We start from the raw sequence: 18,193 nt of genomic DNA on the forward strand, positions 1-18,193 counted from the left end.
CACCTGTTCGATCAGAATGGCCGACTGATATACGGCCCCGGCCGGCCTGATTCGACGTAAGGACAATGGAGCGATCGTATCATAATGGCGGGGTGTTTGCGATGGAAATCCGTTCCCCATGAATCATAAACACGACAAATTAATTATCCGCCTGTCTGTCTCATTTCGGAGCCATTGCCGCCGCCTGTCATTCCCGTTGTATCGTTATTCTAATTTAAATAAGTACATTTATTTCGGACACGTTTATATTGAAAAGCATTTACGAGGCACGGTATTAAAAACGGAGGGCCGCGTTAAATAACAGCGGCGCATATTTATTTAGATTTATTATACGTATATTTATTCCTGACAATCGTGATTTTTTTTCCTCTCTCCCATTCTCCCTATCTACTCTTCTTTTTAAAAGTATCTCATCTTTATTTATACGCTTTAAGTTTTATTATGTCTCTATTCTTGCCGCGCGCGGTTCCGCCTTTTTACTTGGGTCGAAGCCGCGAAAGTAAAAACCAATCGTGAGACTGCAGACGTTCGCAGCAACGCGAGAAATGTTTTCCCGCAATCGAGACCGTATTCAATAACAGGGAAAACAACGCGATGGTCCAGACGACCCCGTGTTGTGATGTCGGTTGTGAATCGCAGAGATAAACACGAGCCATTCCCCCGCGGCTCACCTGTAACGCGCTGGAGGAACGATAATAACCGGAATCGTATCGAGATGAGGTCCATTACCGGACTGTCGCAGAATCCCTCGGTCGTTTTCGTTCGCCGATATTAACGCTCGAAATTAGCTGCAATTAACGGACCACACGACTGTAATGTACACAGGATAATCCCATAAATACTTGACGGGAAAATCCCGTTAATTTTCTCAGTAAATCTAGCGTTACATTTTAAATATTAATTTTTGCACGTATGTATTTACAAAAGACTATCGTGCCTCGTCTAAAAAAAAAATCTTAACGCCACTCAATATAATTAAAAATATTAATAATATAATCATAACTGCGCGACTTTAAAGCCCGCGGATAAACTTATATTTATTTTTATATAAATTACTCGGAATAACTTATGAGTTAATCGTAAGAAATATGAAATGTGTAAAAAATTATTTTCAAAAGTTGACATAAGAATTTTTATAATTATATTATAATAAAACTGCAGTGCTGAAAGGTTGTTAGTAAAATAAAGGGAATGCGGAAGCCAAAGTGGGTCTGGTACTGTTTTAACGTACTAAATTATAGACGACGAGTCTAATTCAAAATGAGAGTGCCGGTATAAATCAGCGTTGTAGTCGAGATTGATGCTAATTAACAGCGATTAATGAGCTCGGTCCGGCGAACTCCGCCGGGAAAAATGTAAGGATCGTACGAACCGACATAGCGGCTTCAGTGATTAGAACACGGAACGAGAGCAACAAGTGGCGCACGATGTCTCTCATTATCGGCCAGTTATGGACGGACTCGCCTCTTCTTTGTTTTATGGGGATATTTGAAAATTTCACGGCGGCTTATCGCGATCCATCCGATCCGACTATTAATAATCGATACCGGTGTAAAAGTTTTGCATTATTTACGGCCGATGCCGGCACGGTTCTCCGACGATTCCACTAGATTGGAATCGCATTTAGATTTTTTAAAAACTCAATCCACTCAATTTACACCGGAGCTTGAAATGGAAGCATTAAAAGTGCTTTAAAAATTTAATAAAAACAAAAGCTTTGTATATTTCTCCCCTTTTTTTTTTCTTCCTTTTTTTTCCATCCTGTCGGTAAAAAAATGAAAATCTGAATCGCCCTGTTTAATTTTGTTGATTGAAATAATAATTCGTACGACCGAGCGTCGCGCATGCGAAGCAATTTGATAAAAAGGACACCGCTTCCTTCGAGCGTTTCGTGATAAAGTCGACATTTGAAATTCCACGGGAATCAAGTTGAAGCCAAAAAATTAGCACGTTGATTTACTCCGCGCAGCATATAGCTCGTATCTCACGTGGCATCTCGACATGCTGCACTTTCCCACTTCCACGTTCTATCGCGAAGCACCAGAACGTGACCGTAGCTTTTTCGTAAGTTCTTCCTCGTTTCTCTCCTTCTTTTTGATCGTAGAAACTCGAGACGTGCGATGCAAAAAGAAGAAGAAAAAAAAGGGAATCTTTAACGATGTACTCGTTTATTTTTCGAAATCTCTCACGTTACATCTAATTTGCCGTTATTATATTTCCCGTCGCGATTTAATAAGTCTCTTTTTTCGGAATAATTTAACTTCCACCGCGTAACCAAAATAACTTGTTTCCGTTTTACTCGAGTACCCCCGGCGCGGTCCCGTTTATATTCCGAGTATCTACCTTTTCTAAAGTGGACAAGGTCGATTGCAGTCCTCTTAAAAAGTAATCTCCCCGATTATATTCCGCTTGGATCTCGCGGGAACGCAGCGAGTTCACACGTGAAAGAGACGCAGTCTTTCAGGGGAAGGAGTTGCAGCGCGTTGTAACCCGCGATAATTCTGTTAATGCACACATGTCGTGCAGCTCTAACGAGTTATAATCAGTCGAGCACCGGCTGAGTACAGTTTAATGGTTTATTCCCCGCATTAGGCACCCTCTTTCCCACTTTGGCTCCTCTGCGTTCTCTCTCCTTCGCTATCCGTATCATACTTCGCGCTCTTCCTCTGTCCTTCTATATATTTATCTCTATCACTCTTTCACCAACTGTGTGTTTCTCCTCTCCTCCCTTTCTCTCTTTCTCTCTCTCTCTCCCTCCCTGCCCGGACTTCCACAATAATGCGAGCTCCATCGGCGGGATAGTACGACGAACGCGCAATTTGCGGCCGAGCTCTGGCTTTCTCGAATAATTGATGCAATTTCCGGGTTGCGAGCGAGCTGCGAATGACCCCGAGAATTTGGATTTTAGGTAAATTCACGAGATGTTCGCGTCACAAAGTGAACATTAATATTCGCATACTCCTCCGAACGCCATTAAAACGCGAACAATGGACTTTTCTAAAATGTCCAGATAACTAGATTCGTGAATTTTCTACGTGTACACGTATATGAAGGTGGAATAATTGCTAATTTTCGGAAAACTTCACTTGAATTCAGCACCACTCGGGTTAAATAACGTATCGATTAATTTCATTTCAAGCTCGTCGTAAATGAGAAATGCGGTGTTATACGTAACAAGATACGCCTCTTGAGAGAGAGAACTAGCTTACTTCAAGCAACGTAATACGTTTAATTCCTTGACCGTGCCCTTCGCGTACCTAGATATGGTGCGGCCTCGCAAGTTATCACTTGCCGCGATGTTATTTTCAAAATATCGGTCGAACGATAACGTGCACGGCACCTAAGCTCGTCGCAACTAGAAGGAGGAGAGTAAGAAAGCGCACACTTCCGTCCTTATATACCTGTCGTCTAATTACTGCCCGACTTCGCGGGGTAATTCGATTAGCCCTCCCTCGGCGAGCCTATCCGCGCTCGCGTTCCCGCGGGATTAATTTCGCGGCCTCGTTCGCCGACCGTCGACCTGTAAGTTTCCGCGTCGTCTGGCCCAGCCCGGGCATGATCGACGACTCTCTTCGTATCCGCGTCGCTAACTTTTTCGACGAACCCGATGCTACCTATCCGCTAATGGCGCGCTCCTCTTCAATCGCATTTTACCTCAACTCTATATCCAACAGACTCTGGTTTACTAACTTCTTCGTTTGAACTTTGAGTATACCTGATTTATTATGTGTGTGTAGTTTTTTATTTATTTTTTTTATTTCTTTAATTTTTTTTTAACGTTTCTGGTTAATTAATAAGATATGTCTATTTACATCACTGGTGAAAAATTCTTGTTAATCACGGGTATTATAAATTTATTTTATTAACGTATTATTTGGGGGAAAAAAAATAAAGTACATGGAACCTACAAAATTAATTCTAATTAATAATAAAACTACATTTTCGCAAAACCGAGAATTTTACGAATTCTCGATAACGTTTCGACTTTTTAATCGAATGATTTTAGCAGTATATCATTCCGCTAGCTGACTTTATTATACTGTTGATTCGTTTAATATTTCGGTGCATATACAATCGGTAAATTTACGTTTTCACATCGCGTTCGTCATAGTTCGAAGAATTGGAATATTCTGAACACGGAAACAGCGGATTAATCCACATTATGAATATTTGATCGCATCGCGCAGAACGCGGCAGAATGAACTTTAAAAGGCTCTCCCCGATGCAAATTAATGCATGCCGTAAAAAAGGCCGGTAGACGTGGCTTTTGCGATACGCGATCCTTAATTAAGTTGTAGATTAGTTTTTGCAGATTAAACAAAAATAAACTAAAGCCATACGCGAGTTATATCAAATCCTGTTAGCGAACTAAAATTTCTACTCAAGTGAACGACCAACAAATACAAATTCAGAGTAAAATAATGCAGAAAATAACTAATCCAGTATCTGTAAAAAGTTATATCTTTTTTCGCACGCGTCGAAATGCTCCGGAATATCTGACGTTTTTCTGTGTAAAATATCACTGACGGCGCTTAGAAAGAAAATTACCAAAATTAATAATTAACGAGAACTAGACGCGATCGCGTGGAAGTCGCTTTAATTTTATAGAAACTGTAAAAAAATAAGCTTTTTTTACATTTCAGGTCACCAGTGGCTGAAGACGAATCTCGACGTGATACCGGAATCGGGGTGGTCCGTCGACCCGTTCGGTCACGGCAGCACGATACCGTACTTCCTAAGGGCTTCGGGCGCGTCCGGCACGGTGATTCAAAGGATACACTACGCGTGGAAGCAGTGGTTCGCCAAGAAGCAATACGGCGACTTCGTTTGGCGTCAGCCGTGGGATCGCAACGGCGCCGCCGACATGCTCACCCACAATCAACCCTTCGACATTTACAACATCAAACATTCGTGCGGCCCGCATCCGCACGTCTGCCTCAACTTCGATTTTCGCAAGATACGCGGCGAGTACACCGAGTACTCGGTCCGCGCCGTCGAGATCACCCCTAACAACGTCAAGCAGATGGCCGAGCTGTTGCTCGAACAGTACGCGAGAACTGGATCGCTGTTTACCCACAACGTCGTGCTGATGCCGCTCGGCGACGACTTTAGGTTTGCATAACTTCGCTTTAAAAAATATATATAAATCCCGCCTTCTGTATATTCACGCGTTAATAATTTTTTATTTGCGATTTCCATAAGTCTATTTCGTTTTTTTTTCTTTTTTTTTAATAACGTCGATCCGCCAGAGAGATACATATTTTTTTAAATAAAGTTTTCTTTCGAACATAATATTTGTTACAAAACATGTATAAAAAAAAAATAAAATAATATTGTTATTAATAAAGCGACGTTTCGTGTTATGTCTACATTGCAGATACGACCACGCGATCGAGTGGGATCAACAATATACCAACTACAAGATTTTAATGGACTATATCAACAGCCGAAAGGACGAGTATAACGCGGAGGTGGTGTTCGGCACGCCGAAGGACTATTTTCGCGAAATACAAAAACGGGTGGAAAAGTTCCCGTCGTTGACAGGGGACTTTTTCGTGTACTCGGACATCTTTAGCGAGGGTAGGCCGGCCTATTGGAGCGGCTACTTCACCACCAGGCCGTACATGAAGATCCTGGACCGCGAACTCGAGGCGAATCTCAGATCCGCCGAGATCCTCTACACGATCACACTAAATCTTGCCAAGCAATCTGGCAAGGATATAAAACTTTACGAGACGTATTTCGAGAAGCTAGTAAAGGCGAGGCGTAATCTGGGCCTGTTCCAGCATCACGACGCGATCACAGGTACCTCGAAGTCCTTCGTCATGAAGGATTACGCGCTGAAACTCTTCGAGTCGATCTCGGACACGACGAGCCTGCAGAGCTTCGCCATTCAGTCGCTCGCGGCCACCGTCAACGGCAAATCGAATTCTGTCTACGTGCTGGCCGAATCGGATAGAGACAGCTATGAGAAGTTACCGAAAAAGATACCGATCGGCGTGAACAGCCACGAGACCAGGAAGATCGTTCTATTCAATCCACTCGCTCAGCCCAGGCAGGAAGTGATCAGTCTCAAAGTCACGACATATAAAATCAAAGTTCTAGATCCTCAAAAAAATCCTATCCCCTACCAAATCGCGCCGGTAATGAACGCTACGAGCATCACTCACGACGTATACGTTCTACTCTTCGTGGCCGATCTGAAACCACTGTCGATCGCTACGTATCACCTGCGGCAGGTTGACAAAGTACCGGCGGAGGCGATCTCGACAGTGTATTGCAGCCGCTGCGGCAAAGACACCGTCTTTCCTATCAAACCGATGCAAGTGGGCGATGTCCAGCTCGAGAATCAACGAATGAAGCTACTGTTCGACGGAGAAACGGGTTTCCTGAAGCGCGTGACGAAGAAATCGACGGGGAAAATTATGCAGTGCGCCGTACAATTCGCCGCGTACCCTTCGGCGCAGTTTCACAGCGGTGCCTATCTCTTCATGCCCGATCCGAATCTCCGAGACACCGACAAGGACATCCTGGAGGCATATATGCCACACCAGAAAATCTACATCGTCAGCGGTAGCCTGAGTTCCCGCCTAACCGTCGAATACGGCAAGCTACTGACGCACCACGTGGCTATCTATCATCACGACGGCGGCCTCGGCGAGGCCATCTACCTACGCAACATCGTGGACTTCGAGACGCCGCCGAAGAATCGCGAGACGGAGATGTTCATGCGCCTACAGACCGACATCTTGAACCTGAACGGCGACACGCCCGAGTTCTACACCGATCTGAACGGCCATCAAATGATCAAGCGTACTAAAATCGAGCGCATCGGTATCGAAGGCAATTACTTTCCTATCACGACCATGGCCTACATCGAGGATTCGAATCACCGATTGACACTCTTGGTGAACCACTGCCAGGGCGCGGCCAGCTACCAGCCCGGCTGGCTGGAAGTAATGCTCGATCGCAGAACTCTTTACGACGATTCGCGGGGCATGGGCGAGGGTTTGCTAGACAATCGACGGACAGTTATCAAGCACTGGCTGCTGCTGGAGGACATTAACGGCGAAAAGGACAGGTATTCGAGGCCCTCGCTGTTCGCCAATCATTTAAGCAACACTCTAAACTACCCGGTAAACATTTTCGTGGTGGACGGTAGCGAGCAAGAAGTGACGATGGCGCCGGAGGTACGATTATTAAGCCAGAGCTTTCCGTGCGACCTTCACCTGCTCAATCTCCGTACTAATCACGATCAGAAGCTGCCACATTTCCCGGTCAACAGCGCGCTTATGGTGCTGCATCGGCAAGGTTACAGCTGTTCCGTGGGCATCGATATCCCGCTTAAACATTGCCCGCTCACGGAGAGACTCGCGCAAGGGACCGCGTTCTACAAGCTCGACAAGGTTAATATTACGAAAACGTCCTTGACCGGCACGAAATCGGGCGCACGCCTGAAAGACGGTTTTCAGGAGATCGGCCTGCAACCGATGCAAGTCGATACGTATAACGTGAACTTCGTGCAATGATCCTAAACCATACAATGGCTACGCCAAGTCGACTATGACGCGTTCGCGTTAGCAAATTTTTCAGAGTACACAGGCGTGTTCACCCTTCCAAATGACACTGCCGTATATTAATCGTGTTAAATGCTACCTCTTTGACTCTTTCGTGCAACGCGCGGCATTGTTGGCGAAACGGAACTTTGTGGAAGCGATACAAAAGCGAAAGTAATCAATAATTTCTCACGGGATGAAAAATGTGACAAATAACTTCGACCACTCTGAGACAATTGAAACAATTTACTCGTACTATTTAATTAAAACAATTTCTTTCGCGTGTTAGGAAGAGTTATTTTTTTCAAAAATTTTTAATTAACAAGCTCTTTATTCTTCAGGTGTGTAAAAGAACTAATTAAATTTTTTTTTTTTTTGTAAGTTAATCCCAACAACTATACTGGCCTAGAAATCATGTTTTTGTACTATTTTCTTTTCTCAAATTTATTCCACATTATACTCTACTTCTTTATTAACTTTATTATAAAAAAAAAAGAAAGAAAAAGATTTTATAAGAATTTATAAATTTTACGATCTTATAATTTATTGGAATATTCCATAAGTCATTGATATAAAAACTTTTCACGCTACTTCTCGAGTTTAACTGAAAACGATGCGAAGCATTGTAGATCGAATTTTACAGACAATTTTAAAGAATGCCTGAAAGCGTGCGTGTAAATAATTTGACGCAACACAATTTATTGCTAATCGTAACAAACGTGCAACGTGTGCGTGCACTATTGTACATATTGTTCCTGTACGATGTACTCTTGCGTTTTATTATCAAATGAGAAATTTCGAGAGAAAGAGAAAGAGAGAGAGAAAGAAAAAGAGAGAGGGGGCGAGGGGGACGAGATGAGACGAGAAAAGATGACGCGCAGATATTATACAAATATTAGTAATTTACTCCAAACAGAGTCTGAGATATCTAATTAATAAATGTAGGTATGTATATTCGCTGAAACAAGATAATTAAAATAATCTTTATCTCAATCTATTTTACTCATTTCAATTTTAATCAATTCTTCCATAATTTAATACCATCATCGCTAAAGTAACTTTAACTATATTTATTAAGATTTTAGACGTAAGAATCAACAGCTCTAATTTTTTATTTTTTATTTTTTTTCACGTGTGAAATAATTTTTCTCTTTTCAAATTCTTTTGTCAGATTTAAAAATTAAAAGAATATTTTTAATTATTTAGATTTTTTCACTGTATCTTTTTTTTCTTTTCTTTGAACGGAAAATTATTTTACAGAAGATATAATAGGGGCCATAGAGTCAGGCCTACAGAGAACAAAAAGAAAATTAGGACTTTAATATAGTGATTTATCTGTTGATACGATTGTTACATGGACAGACAGACCGACGGATGACCGACGCGAATTTCTTTAACCAAGCGTCTAGAGATATATGTATATATTGTACCGTATATGTATATATTACATATCAAATTGTAATTTGCCCTAGATAATTACCGATACCGTAGACAACCTTTGTGATAGCGAAACGATGTAAAGAAAATCTCATACATCTATTTTCGTATGTCAGATATTTTGCTATCGACCCTCTCTCCCTCTCCCTCCCAGCGAATGTCTTTTTATAGACGAGGGAGACGCGACACCGGAGACAATCCTTTCCGCGTATCGCGATTCGAAAATACAGTAAAGTGTAATGCGTGTAGAATGAACTTGCGTGCCAGGCGACGAAGTTATCTTTCGAAGATAACGCGAGCGAAGCGAGGGACGCGAATATAATTTACGCTGTATTGTAAATAAATTATTAATTTGACAAGTTATCACGACTGTGTTAACGATCATCACCGATTGCGAATCTGCTTATTTTCTCTTACTTTTCTCAACTTCAACAGGGACCGTTTACGCATTGGAAGCACTGTCAAAATGAGAATGAGATATATGTACTTTCGTGAAGTTCTACGTGGCTTTATTATGATTCTGAACGAACGATAGGTATCGAGACTCGGGAATATTGAATGTCGCGTGACATTTCTAGGGATCTTCCACTTCCAAGCGAACCTCGAAATGCCCGACTTTTTGCGATTGCACCGATCCGATTTGTACATATTAGATTAATTAGCGGGGAAAGTCGTGCAGCTTCCGTGCGCGAACGGACCGTGTCATTCCTCCAGCGCAATTAACAAGAGAGAAAATTAATATATCCGAGGGTGCGAAAAAATATTGTAAAATATAATCGCTACTTTTATGTAAAAACGAACGAGCAAAAACGCCCGTCGCTTCTCCGTATACGGAGGACTCGTGATTATTACGAAGCGGCACGTTTTTACGCAAAGGATGCATCACCTACGTAAATTTTCCTACTTGAAATTGTATTTATAAATATGATGCGAACGCGAAATCTTCCTTATGCAATGTTATACTTTTACGTTATAACTTGAATATTACGGATATCTAATTACTTAAAAAAAAAAAATTTTTTTTAATAACACGCGATTATATTTGTGTAACTAACTGCTAAATATTACGTTAAAGAAGATTAATTTGATCGTCGTCAAATCAATATCAAATTACCGTTCAATTTTAATCGTAAATTTTCTGACGCCATTTATTTCGAAACGCGGATGAGTTTCGCAAATATTTAATGTCGATGCAAACGTATAATTACGCTACAGAAGTTCAGAAAGTCAAAGGAAATATTCGCCGTGATAAGATTCGATGTCACCGGTTAATTAAACTTCGTAAGCGTCGGTTATTATAAATTTATATATATTTTTTTTTTTTTCGATAGACTTATGGCTCCGATAAATTTTACGGTTCACGGTGCGAACGAGCGGTTTAACGATGCTGTGTAAATAGAGGATCGTCGATGAAATCGTTAAACCGATAGATCGTAAAGAGCGATGGAAAATAAAGGACGGGCGGATAGATGCACGGGCAAGTTGTCTCCTCCTTCGTGCTGTTATCATTTTTAATCATCACCGTAGCACATTATCGCGTTCGATCTTTGACCGAAAAAGAGAAAAAAAAAAAAAAAGAAGGCTGGCAAAAATAAACTCTGTGCCCCTCAGTTATACGTATATCTACTTAAATCCTAAACTTATTTCGCTATATTTCAATTTATCTCTTAATTTAATTTCTTAATTTCTTTTACGTTCGGGCGCGCGGCTCGAACTTAATCAGGACGTGATAAACGGTATTATCTTAATTTGATATTATGTTATCCGCTGGATACTACTTATTTTCATTGTTATTATGCGCACTAACGACACTGCCCATTATTGTAACATATCGTCCGCTCCGTTTAAGCTTAATGTAACGAATCAAAAGAGAGCCTGAAGCAGCAAAATCCTACCGAAAAAGGTTACGCGAGTTGTGGATCGTCCGAAAGTTTTCCACGAAAATGGTATTTCGTTTAAAGAACATACCGTCGGATATATCCACGCCCCGTGATTTCAGCAAATGTCTACGAAACGCCCCGAAATTGCTGTGCGATTTTATCGCTCGGCGCCACAATGACTGTCCTTGTAACAATATTGTAATATATTGTATGTTTTGTGCCGTCGTTAGAGAGAAAGAAGTGTTCTATATCACAAAGAATAAAAGTTATATTACATGTTCACACGCGTTGCCGCTCGAATGATTCGCAAACGCGCTGCGCTGTTTGGAATCGCGCGAATGGCGATGATTACATACGATATTCCTTATGTTACAATGTAATATTATATTTATTAAATAAAACTAGTAACTGACGTATTTTGATCTGCCGCCTTGTTCTTTATCGCGACCGCCGTCATCCCTTCCGATAAAACTGAACGAAAATAACCGAGAAGGCTGTCGAGAGTTAAAAATCTAATCTCTATGTAAATATTAAATTATACAGTAAATAAAAAAGTTAATATCAAGTTGACAGTAAATTGATTTTCAATAAACTGTCAATAAAACGTAACAAAGATTTTCGCAAACTCGTAATTAATTCATGTAGTTATGTAAATTAGCCGATAAATGAATGACGCGAATGCATGAATACTTAAACTGTTTTTTTTTTCTTGTTCTTTTTTATTCTTATTTTTAACAAAGCTAATAAGCTAGATATATAATTGCAAAACCGAAGAGACCATCTGGACTAAACGTTAATCGATACCATTCCTTGACGTATAACTCTCATTAATGGCAATTGGATATTCCTTGCAACGGTAAGTGCCTCGCTCGTGCAAATATCGCCGTACTCGCCGTGTAATTGAATTCACAATAAGATAGAAGCCACGAACGCGGGAATCTAAAAAATTACGAGCAAGCTACCGAAGCAGATTAATTTGCATATTCCACTCCCGACATTACTTAGGTCACCTCCGAGCTCCTTCGTATATTCTCGACTCGCATAAAAACCCGCAAGAAGGCCTAGGGTAGTTAACCAGATTATAAGATGGTTTTGCGACGATATAAAAGTGAAGAAATCACAAGAATTTCTCTGCAATGCAATTAGATCCCCTATTTTAATAGCTTTTCTCCTCGCGAAAATATTTAATATAGCTGGGAACGAGTCGAATTAATTTTACGTAATCCATTTGTTCTTTGTGCGAAATAAGAACGAGTGTTCGCGCTCCCGGCTCGTATCCGGCCGCGGATTACACAGTTTGGACCGAAGAGAATGGCCGCTGAAATATTCCCGGGGCTCTGAACCCTGAACCCGCCGGCGGAATCAGTGCTAATTTATAAAATACACGATGGATTTTAGTCCCGGGCACGATGATTCGGTTCGATGTAAGCGGAAAAATAGGATTTCTGCCGTCCAGGCCCCCGACAGCTGGAATGAACATCGCGCGCTCGCGCGTGCCTTCGTTATACAAGTTTTAATTACAATCGATTCAATTTCCTTCTACGCGGAGGACGGAGTTTCCCACCCATCGGGATACTTCGTCAGCTCGTTCGTGAACCTGACACTCGTAATACCCCGTTTACCGTTTCCGTATAAGAGCGGTACGCGCGGCCTTTTCGCCGTTGAGTAGGTATACTAGAAGTGCGCGGTTGTGAAAACTGTTTTTCTTCCCTTATTCTTTCGCTTCTCGCGAAAGTTCGTCAGATAAAAGTCGCGAAAATGTTCTCGCGCAACGCCAATTAATCGTAAATAACCCTCCGCTAGTTTCTTTTCCCGCGGATGGCAAAGAAAAGTTTCCAAATTTTACGTTACATATTTTATAAATTAAAAACAAAAAAAGATTAAAGGCGTTATTACAACATCACTCAGTTTCTTTTATAAAGGATTTATAGTTGTGTTAATTAAAAAAAAAAAAAAATAAGAATATTATTTTACTTTAAAAGACTTTTCTTTCATAAAAAAAAATTTCCGCCATTCAAAACGATATTCGCGTTTCTCCGAAAGTTAATGAATACTTTGCATTTCTTTTTTTTTATTTTCTTTTTTTTATACCACAAAATTGTACGCGCGCTGTAGCTGACATTGTACCTACTATCGCGCGAATCGAGAAAGATAGTGGAATTTATTCAAAGATATTCAAAGGAAAACGTCGGCGATTTTCCCCGCCACGATTGACTGTGGTAAGAAAAGCTCGACGGAACGAGCGTCGCTTAGCCGTCGGTTATGAATATTTATAAATCTTAACTCGCGCTGTTACAAAAGTCACGCGAATCGATCGAGATCTTTTCTTTATAAGATTCTCAATAAAATTGCGGCAGCTCGCATAAATAATCACAACATAATTACAACTCAGTCAAACGCATAGCGACAACAAACATTAGATACCTCTGGTCAATATAATTTATATCAAAGACTTCTACGTAAACGAAGAACGAGTCGAGAAAAAATTTCGAAATTATTAAAACGTCAAACCGCTGAGAGCATTCCTACAAAAAAAAAAATCTAACTTGACTCCCCTTCAAAATCGTCAACGTGGTAGCTGCTACTGCCTCGACGTTCTCTTTATGAAGAGATCGAATCGCCGGCGCGCTGCGAGTTGCTGGAATATACGAGATTCGGGCAGATTCCATTGCCGTCGCTAAGTACACCGTCGTATACCGTATACCGATATTCGTCATTACTTCTTGCAAGGTTGACGTCTTAACGTCAAGTAATTAGCGCGGGAACAATCTCGGGGACGCACGCCGTGGATAATCGAGAATCTCGTTAGGGACCGCGAAGAAGCGAGACGCTTTCCCGGTATCCATAAACGTCGCGGTTGATGAGCGCAGATAGGTAACGTCGGGATGAAAGCGGGCCTTTCCGTATCGCGTCGGTGGGCTGATATCATGATATAACGTATAAGACCGCCCCGGGATTCTGTTAGTCGTCGCCCGTGCGGCGTTCCGTTAATTTATATGGAAATATAAGCAGCCCCGCGGATTATAAGCAGCCGCGCGGCTGCTCCTTACCGCGGCGACGTCTTGCAGCAAATTATTCCGACCCGTCGTCGTTGTCTTCGCGGTCGTCGTCCTCGTCGTCGAAAGACAACGGGCCGAGCCGAGATTACTCCCTGCCACCATCGGTGTAATATCATTAATAATTAGCGGTATTGCGGACCATTTAAACGACCGGCGAACGTCACTTCGCGCTATTTCATTTTAATAATTGTAAATAATTAAATTAAAAGGATCAACGCTCGGGATAAATATTACGACGAAAAGAAATGTTCTTTGTACACCTTCGAAAGATTTCTGCGACTTTCCTCGTGGCTTTTTCTTTTTTAATATTATATAATTTTTTTTTTAACCGTCAAAGAAAAATAGCTTTTCAAATTCACTTTTTACTTTTAGCGTTTCTAGTTATTTATATCGAGACTTTGATCTATTAGCGCGACTGTTTTGTCGTCGGAAAACAGTTTGCTAGATGTTCGATGGTGTGCGAAAGTTAATTACCGTGTGGCACCCACGTTTGTCAAAGTCGCGGCTCCCGCGTGCTGCAAATACGCGAATATTTGACTCGACGTCAAAGCCGAGAGATAGCGTTAACACCAGTCGTTTGCCGCGTATATAGCTGCAGGGGGAGGAGAAAAAGAGGAGAACGAGATAGTTTTAATAAATGCTCATCTCGGGGAAAAACTTTTCTCGTTGGTCGTCTTTCGCGTGCGCGCACAGGGATATCGCTTTTCTTCTACCCGCTAGATGAAAATCCGTCTCTTTGCTCCTGCAGCATGACGACGACTCGGGTTTCATCAATTACGACGGACGACGAAGTAGACGACGCGTGTATTTTTAAGCGTTCGCGAATTTCTACAGAGGGATAGCTTTGCTGAAAGATGATCCGCAATTCTCTAATTTATCTGGGATAAATAATAGCGGCGCGATCTCACGGAATTTTTCGAAATTGAGAAAGTGAGAACGCGTTAATTGCGAATCGGATCGCGCTACGAACATAATTAGGAGAAATTGGAACCGACGGAACTGAAACGCAGTGAGCGTTTGCCCTTGATATTTTTTCGCCCCGGCAAAGTGGTTTTTTACTTCCGGCGTAGGCGCGAAGTTAAACTTGAAGCGACGGAGTCGGCTGTTTCGCTAACTACGAAACGACAAAGTCGAGGCGACAAACGAGAAAGTTATATTGAAAAAGTTGATCGCTGGCGCCCGTTCAAGTGCGCTTCTCCCTCTCGAAGGAGCGAAGATTATTTCGCGCCTAAAGCAACATTAATGAAATCGACAGCGGCGAACAGGACTTAATCTTCCACCGCGTACAATGATATAAAATTTCAGAAACTCCCGCCGGCTTCGCGTGCAGCTGGGGATATTGAAATTCAATAGTTTTATTCAGCGTCAAGTAAACAAGATGCACGCTCGCAAAATTCAGTTTGAAATTTAATTCTATTTGAATTCACGTACACGGGGCGAATACTTGATCGGAATGGAAATTATGTTCTGTAATTTATATTAATCCGCAGTTTACGAGAGTCGACTGATCGCCGACTCTGCGTTTTGAGAAATTAATTAATACTTAATTAAGTCGCTCGCGTATATTGGAGATAAATTACGCGTTCGTTAATAGCGGCGCATTTATTAATGGCGTTGATTGGTGCTTCGCAGGATGGTTTCGTAATATCCAGTCTAATCAGTACTACGAGTTTAATCTCGATGTTACCGAATCCCGAGCGGATGTCTAGCGCCCGGGGAGGGTGGAGGAAAAACGCAAGACTGCACCGGCGAAGATGGAGACGGCAAAGGGGAAGCGAGAAGAGAGAGCTTGTTTACCAATAATAAGGTTCAAGCCGGCGCGAAGAAAGACGAAGCGCCTTTTCTCGCGAACTGGATGGATGGAAACTCGAGAAACGCGAACTCCGCGCCGTGGCAACCGTACCGTCTGTATACAAGACATATTGCTCCGGGATGATCGCGCAACCGGGGTGGATACGAGCGAATGAAGTGGGAGGATGAAACAGCCGGGCTATTCTTGAAGCCCACGGCATTTCGCAGAGCGGTATATACGTACACATGACGGATACCGTGATTTTCTCCCCGGTGACAACCCCGTTCCCCGTCGTTTCCTTCGATACGTCAATGTCTTTTCGCTAGTTTCCCCGACGTCCGACCGCGTATTTGCGGCATGAATTTAATCGCTTTACAGCGATCGCGTAAATTTGCAAATTACGAGAGCCCGGTATGACTTTTTCAGTCTTTGGCGTGAGGGCAAAGGAAGGATTTCTGGAGCGATGTTAAAATATCTTAAGAAATCGAGAGTACACTTTTAGACGTCGCGAGCCAAGAGAAAGCTAAGTTTGCGGACCTTTAATATACGAGAAATTGAAAATGTACTCTACAAACACGATGTCGTTTACATAAAGACGGCAGATTTTCCTACCCTTGCCCGCCGCATATTTCTTTCTCCCTTACTGTCGCGTCCCGTAGAATCCCGAAGAAGATCTTCGCGAGAAGCAGCGTCATTTATATCCGGGGGACTGGTACCTTCGGTCCGTCTTGCCGGTAAGATAAATTGCCATTCAGGCCGCACGATAAACGAACCACCATCCACCCACACTCTAACTTATCCTCTCCGCTACCGTTTCTGTCTACCGAGAAGCGAATAGAGACATACGCGCTGTTTCGTTTGGCGGATCGTTTCCCCCGTGCAAAACGCCGAAGACGTATAAGTCCACTCCATCAAGCGTCGAGCTCCGGAGCTTATCAAACTTCTGAAGGCGGTTCCGTAATATCACCTTCCGCTTCCCCGCGCCGCATCGATCTTCCACCGGAGCCGATTCACGAGCCGGAAATTAAGCTCGCCACGAGGTATTTTTTTAAACGAAGTTCCGCGCAACATTTATCAGCGGAGTGAAAGAGTATTTTCGCAACCCCGCCACGAGCTGTTGGCCGCGGCGAAATGTCCGAGGTTTAACTAGTTTTTCCGCCTCTTTCCAAACTGGAAAGTGTTGTTAACGGACACCGAGAGAATCGGCGGCTCGCTCTTGTTTCCCCTCCTCCCCCATCTTTCCTGATCTCGGAACTTTCGAAAGTATTTAAAAATTTAAGCCCCTCCCCCTATCTTTCCGTGAGTCCGATGCCCGTTTAACTCGAACTGAAACTTTTCCCGAGTCAGAAAAATAATTTGCAAAGACGCGTCCGGCTGCTCGAATCGCCCGCCGGCTCACCGACGAGCCATCCATCATCTCTGGGAGACGCCGTTGCATCAATTTCGATTAGAAAGACGTGCGAGCCGAATGTACACAAGCGGAGGGAAAAGGTTTCGGGCAAAAGTCATCGAAGGAAATCACGTGGAAGACAGATGCGCCCGTGTCACGGGGGAGAAGTAATTTCTACAGCGAGCGCAGAGGAAAATTTCAATTCAAAATTGATAAGCTGCAGTCTTAAAATAGTTGCCGGTATTATTGCCGATATCCCGGTACATCCTTACCCGCGACTTGATAACTTCGAGGAGTAGTGGGATTGATTTTTTAAATAGCAAAATTTTTCCAACAAAACAATAACATGTCTCAATATTTCACACTGACTAAAAATTGTTTTTTTCGCATATTAAAACAAACTAACAATTAAATGTGTTTGTTAAAAGTAATTAGTTACATAGAATCGATTGAAAGGGAACCATTAACGTGGTGAAATAAACAGCTACAAATATAAGTTGCTCTATTTTTGCCGGTTTTTCCATCAAAATTGTTTTAATTTAACCTCGAATGACTATCGATTTGATAACCGTCAACAAAAGTTTAAAAACACAGAATTATATAAAAAAAAAAAAAACAGCACGTTACATTTCTATTCAAATATATCGATGTTTTATATCGGGCCACAAATTTATGATGTAGAAATATCAGATGCGACTGATTTATCGGGCAAACTACGTGTCGCGCCTAAATAAAAATAAAAAAATATATGAAAAATAGACATGTTCAGAGTTTTGCGATAGTTTTTTTTTCCCCTCCCAAAAAACCTACACTCAAAACTTTGCGATGAAGAATTAAATCCAGATCTCGAGCTAAATTGAGGACCTCGAATATCGATTTCATCCGCGGAGCGGATAAGAAAAGCCATCGAGTTCTAACTATCGGTAGTCGGCGCAACGCTACCAATATCATTAATATTTATCGAAGCGATTTTATTATAAGCTCCATTTTGCCTATATTGCCTAAGAACCTGTGGCTCGAGCCGCGGATATCATCCCCGTTATCTAAAGACGAGGTTCCGCGCTCGTGGCATAAAATTT

The 18,193-nt window shown here is 42.1% G+C and overlaps 1 protein-coding gene and 1 long non-coding RNA gene across 5 annotated transcripts in view; one reads left to right on the forward strand and one right to left on the reverse strand.

The window, feature by feature from the left end:
* The window catches only part of Alpha-man-iib (alpha-Mannosidase class II b), a 123,174-nt gene extending 112,601 nt beyond the window's left edge, over positions 1 to 10,573 (forward strand). For all 3 annotated transcript variants that reach the window (XM_070669032.1, XM_070669031.1, XM_070669033.1), the window contains exons 6-7: positions 4,644 to 5,112; positions 5,378 to 10,573. In XM_070669032.1, the coding sequence (XP_070525133.1) occupies positions 4,644 to 5,112; positions 5,378 to 7,529 (2,621 nt within the window). In that variant the 3' untranslated portion in view covers positions 7,530 to 10,573. The remainder of the gene's footprint in view (positions 1 to 4,643; positions 5,113 to 5,377) is intronic.
* The window catches only part of LOC139109741 (uncharacterized), a 36,589-nt gene that overhangs the window by 13,970 nt on the left and 4,426 nt on the right, over positions 1 to 18,193 (reverse strand). The gene's annotated exons all lie outside the window — the stretch shown is intronic.

The sequence above is a fragment of the Cardiocondyla obscurior genome, linkage group LG18 (assembly GCF_019399895.1).
Source record: "Cardiocondyla obscurior isolate alpha-2009 linkage group LG18, Cobs3.1, whole genome shotgun sequence".
Lineage (NCBI taxonomy): Eukaryota > Metazoa > Arthropoda > Insecta > Hymenoptera > Formicidae > Cardiocondyla > Cardiocondyla obscurior.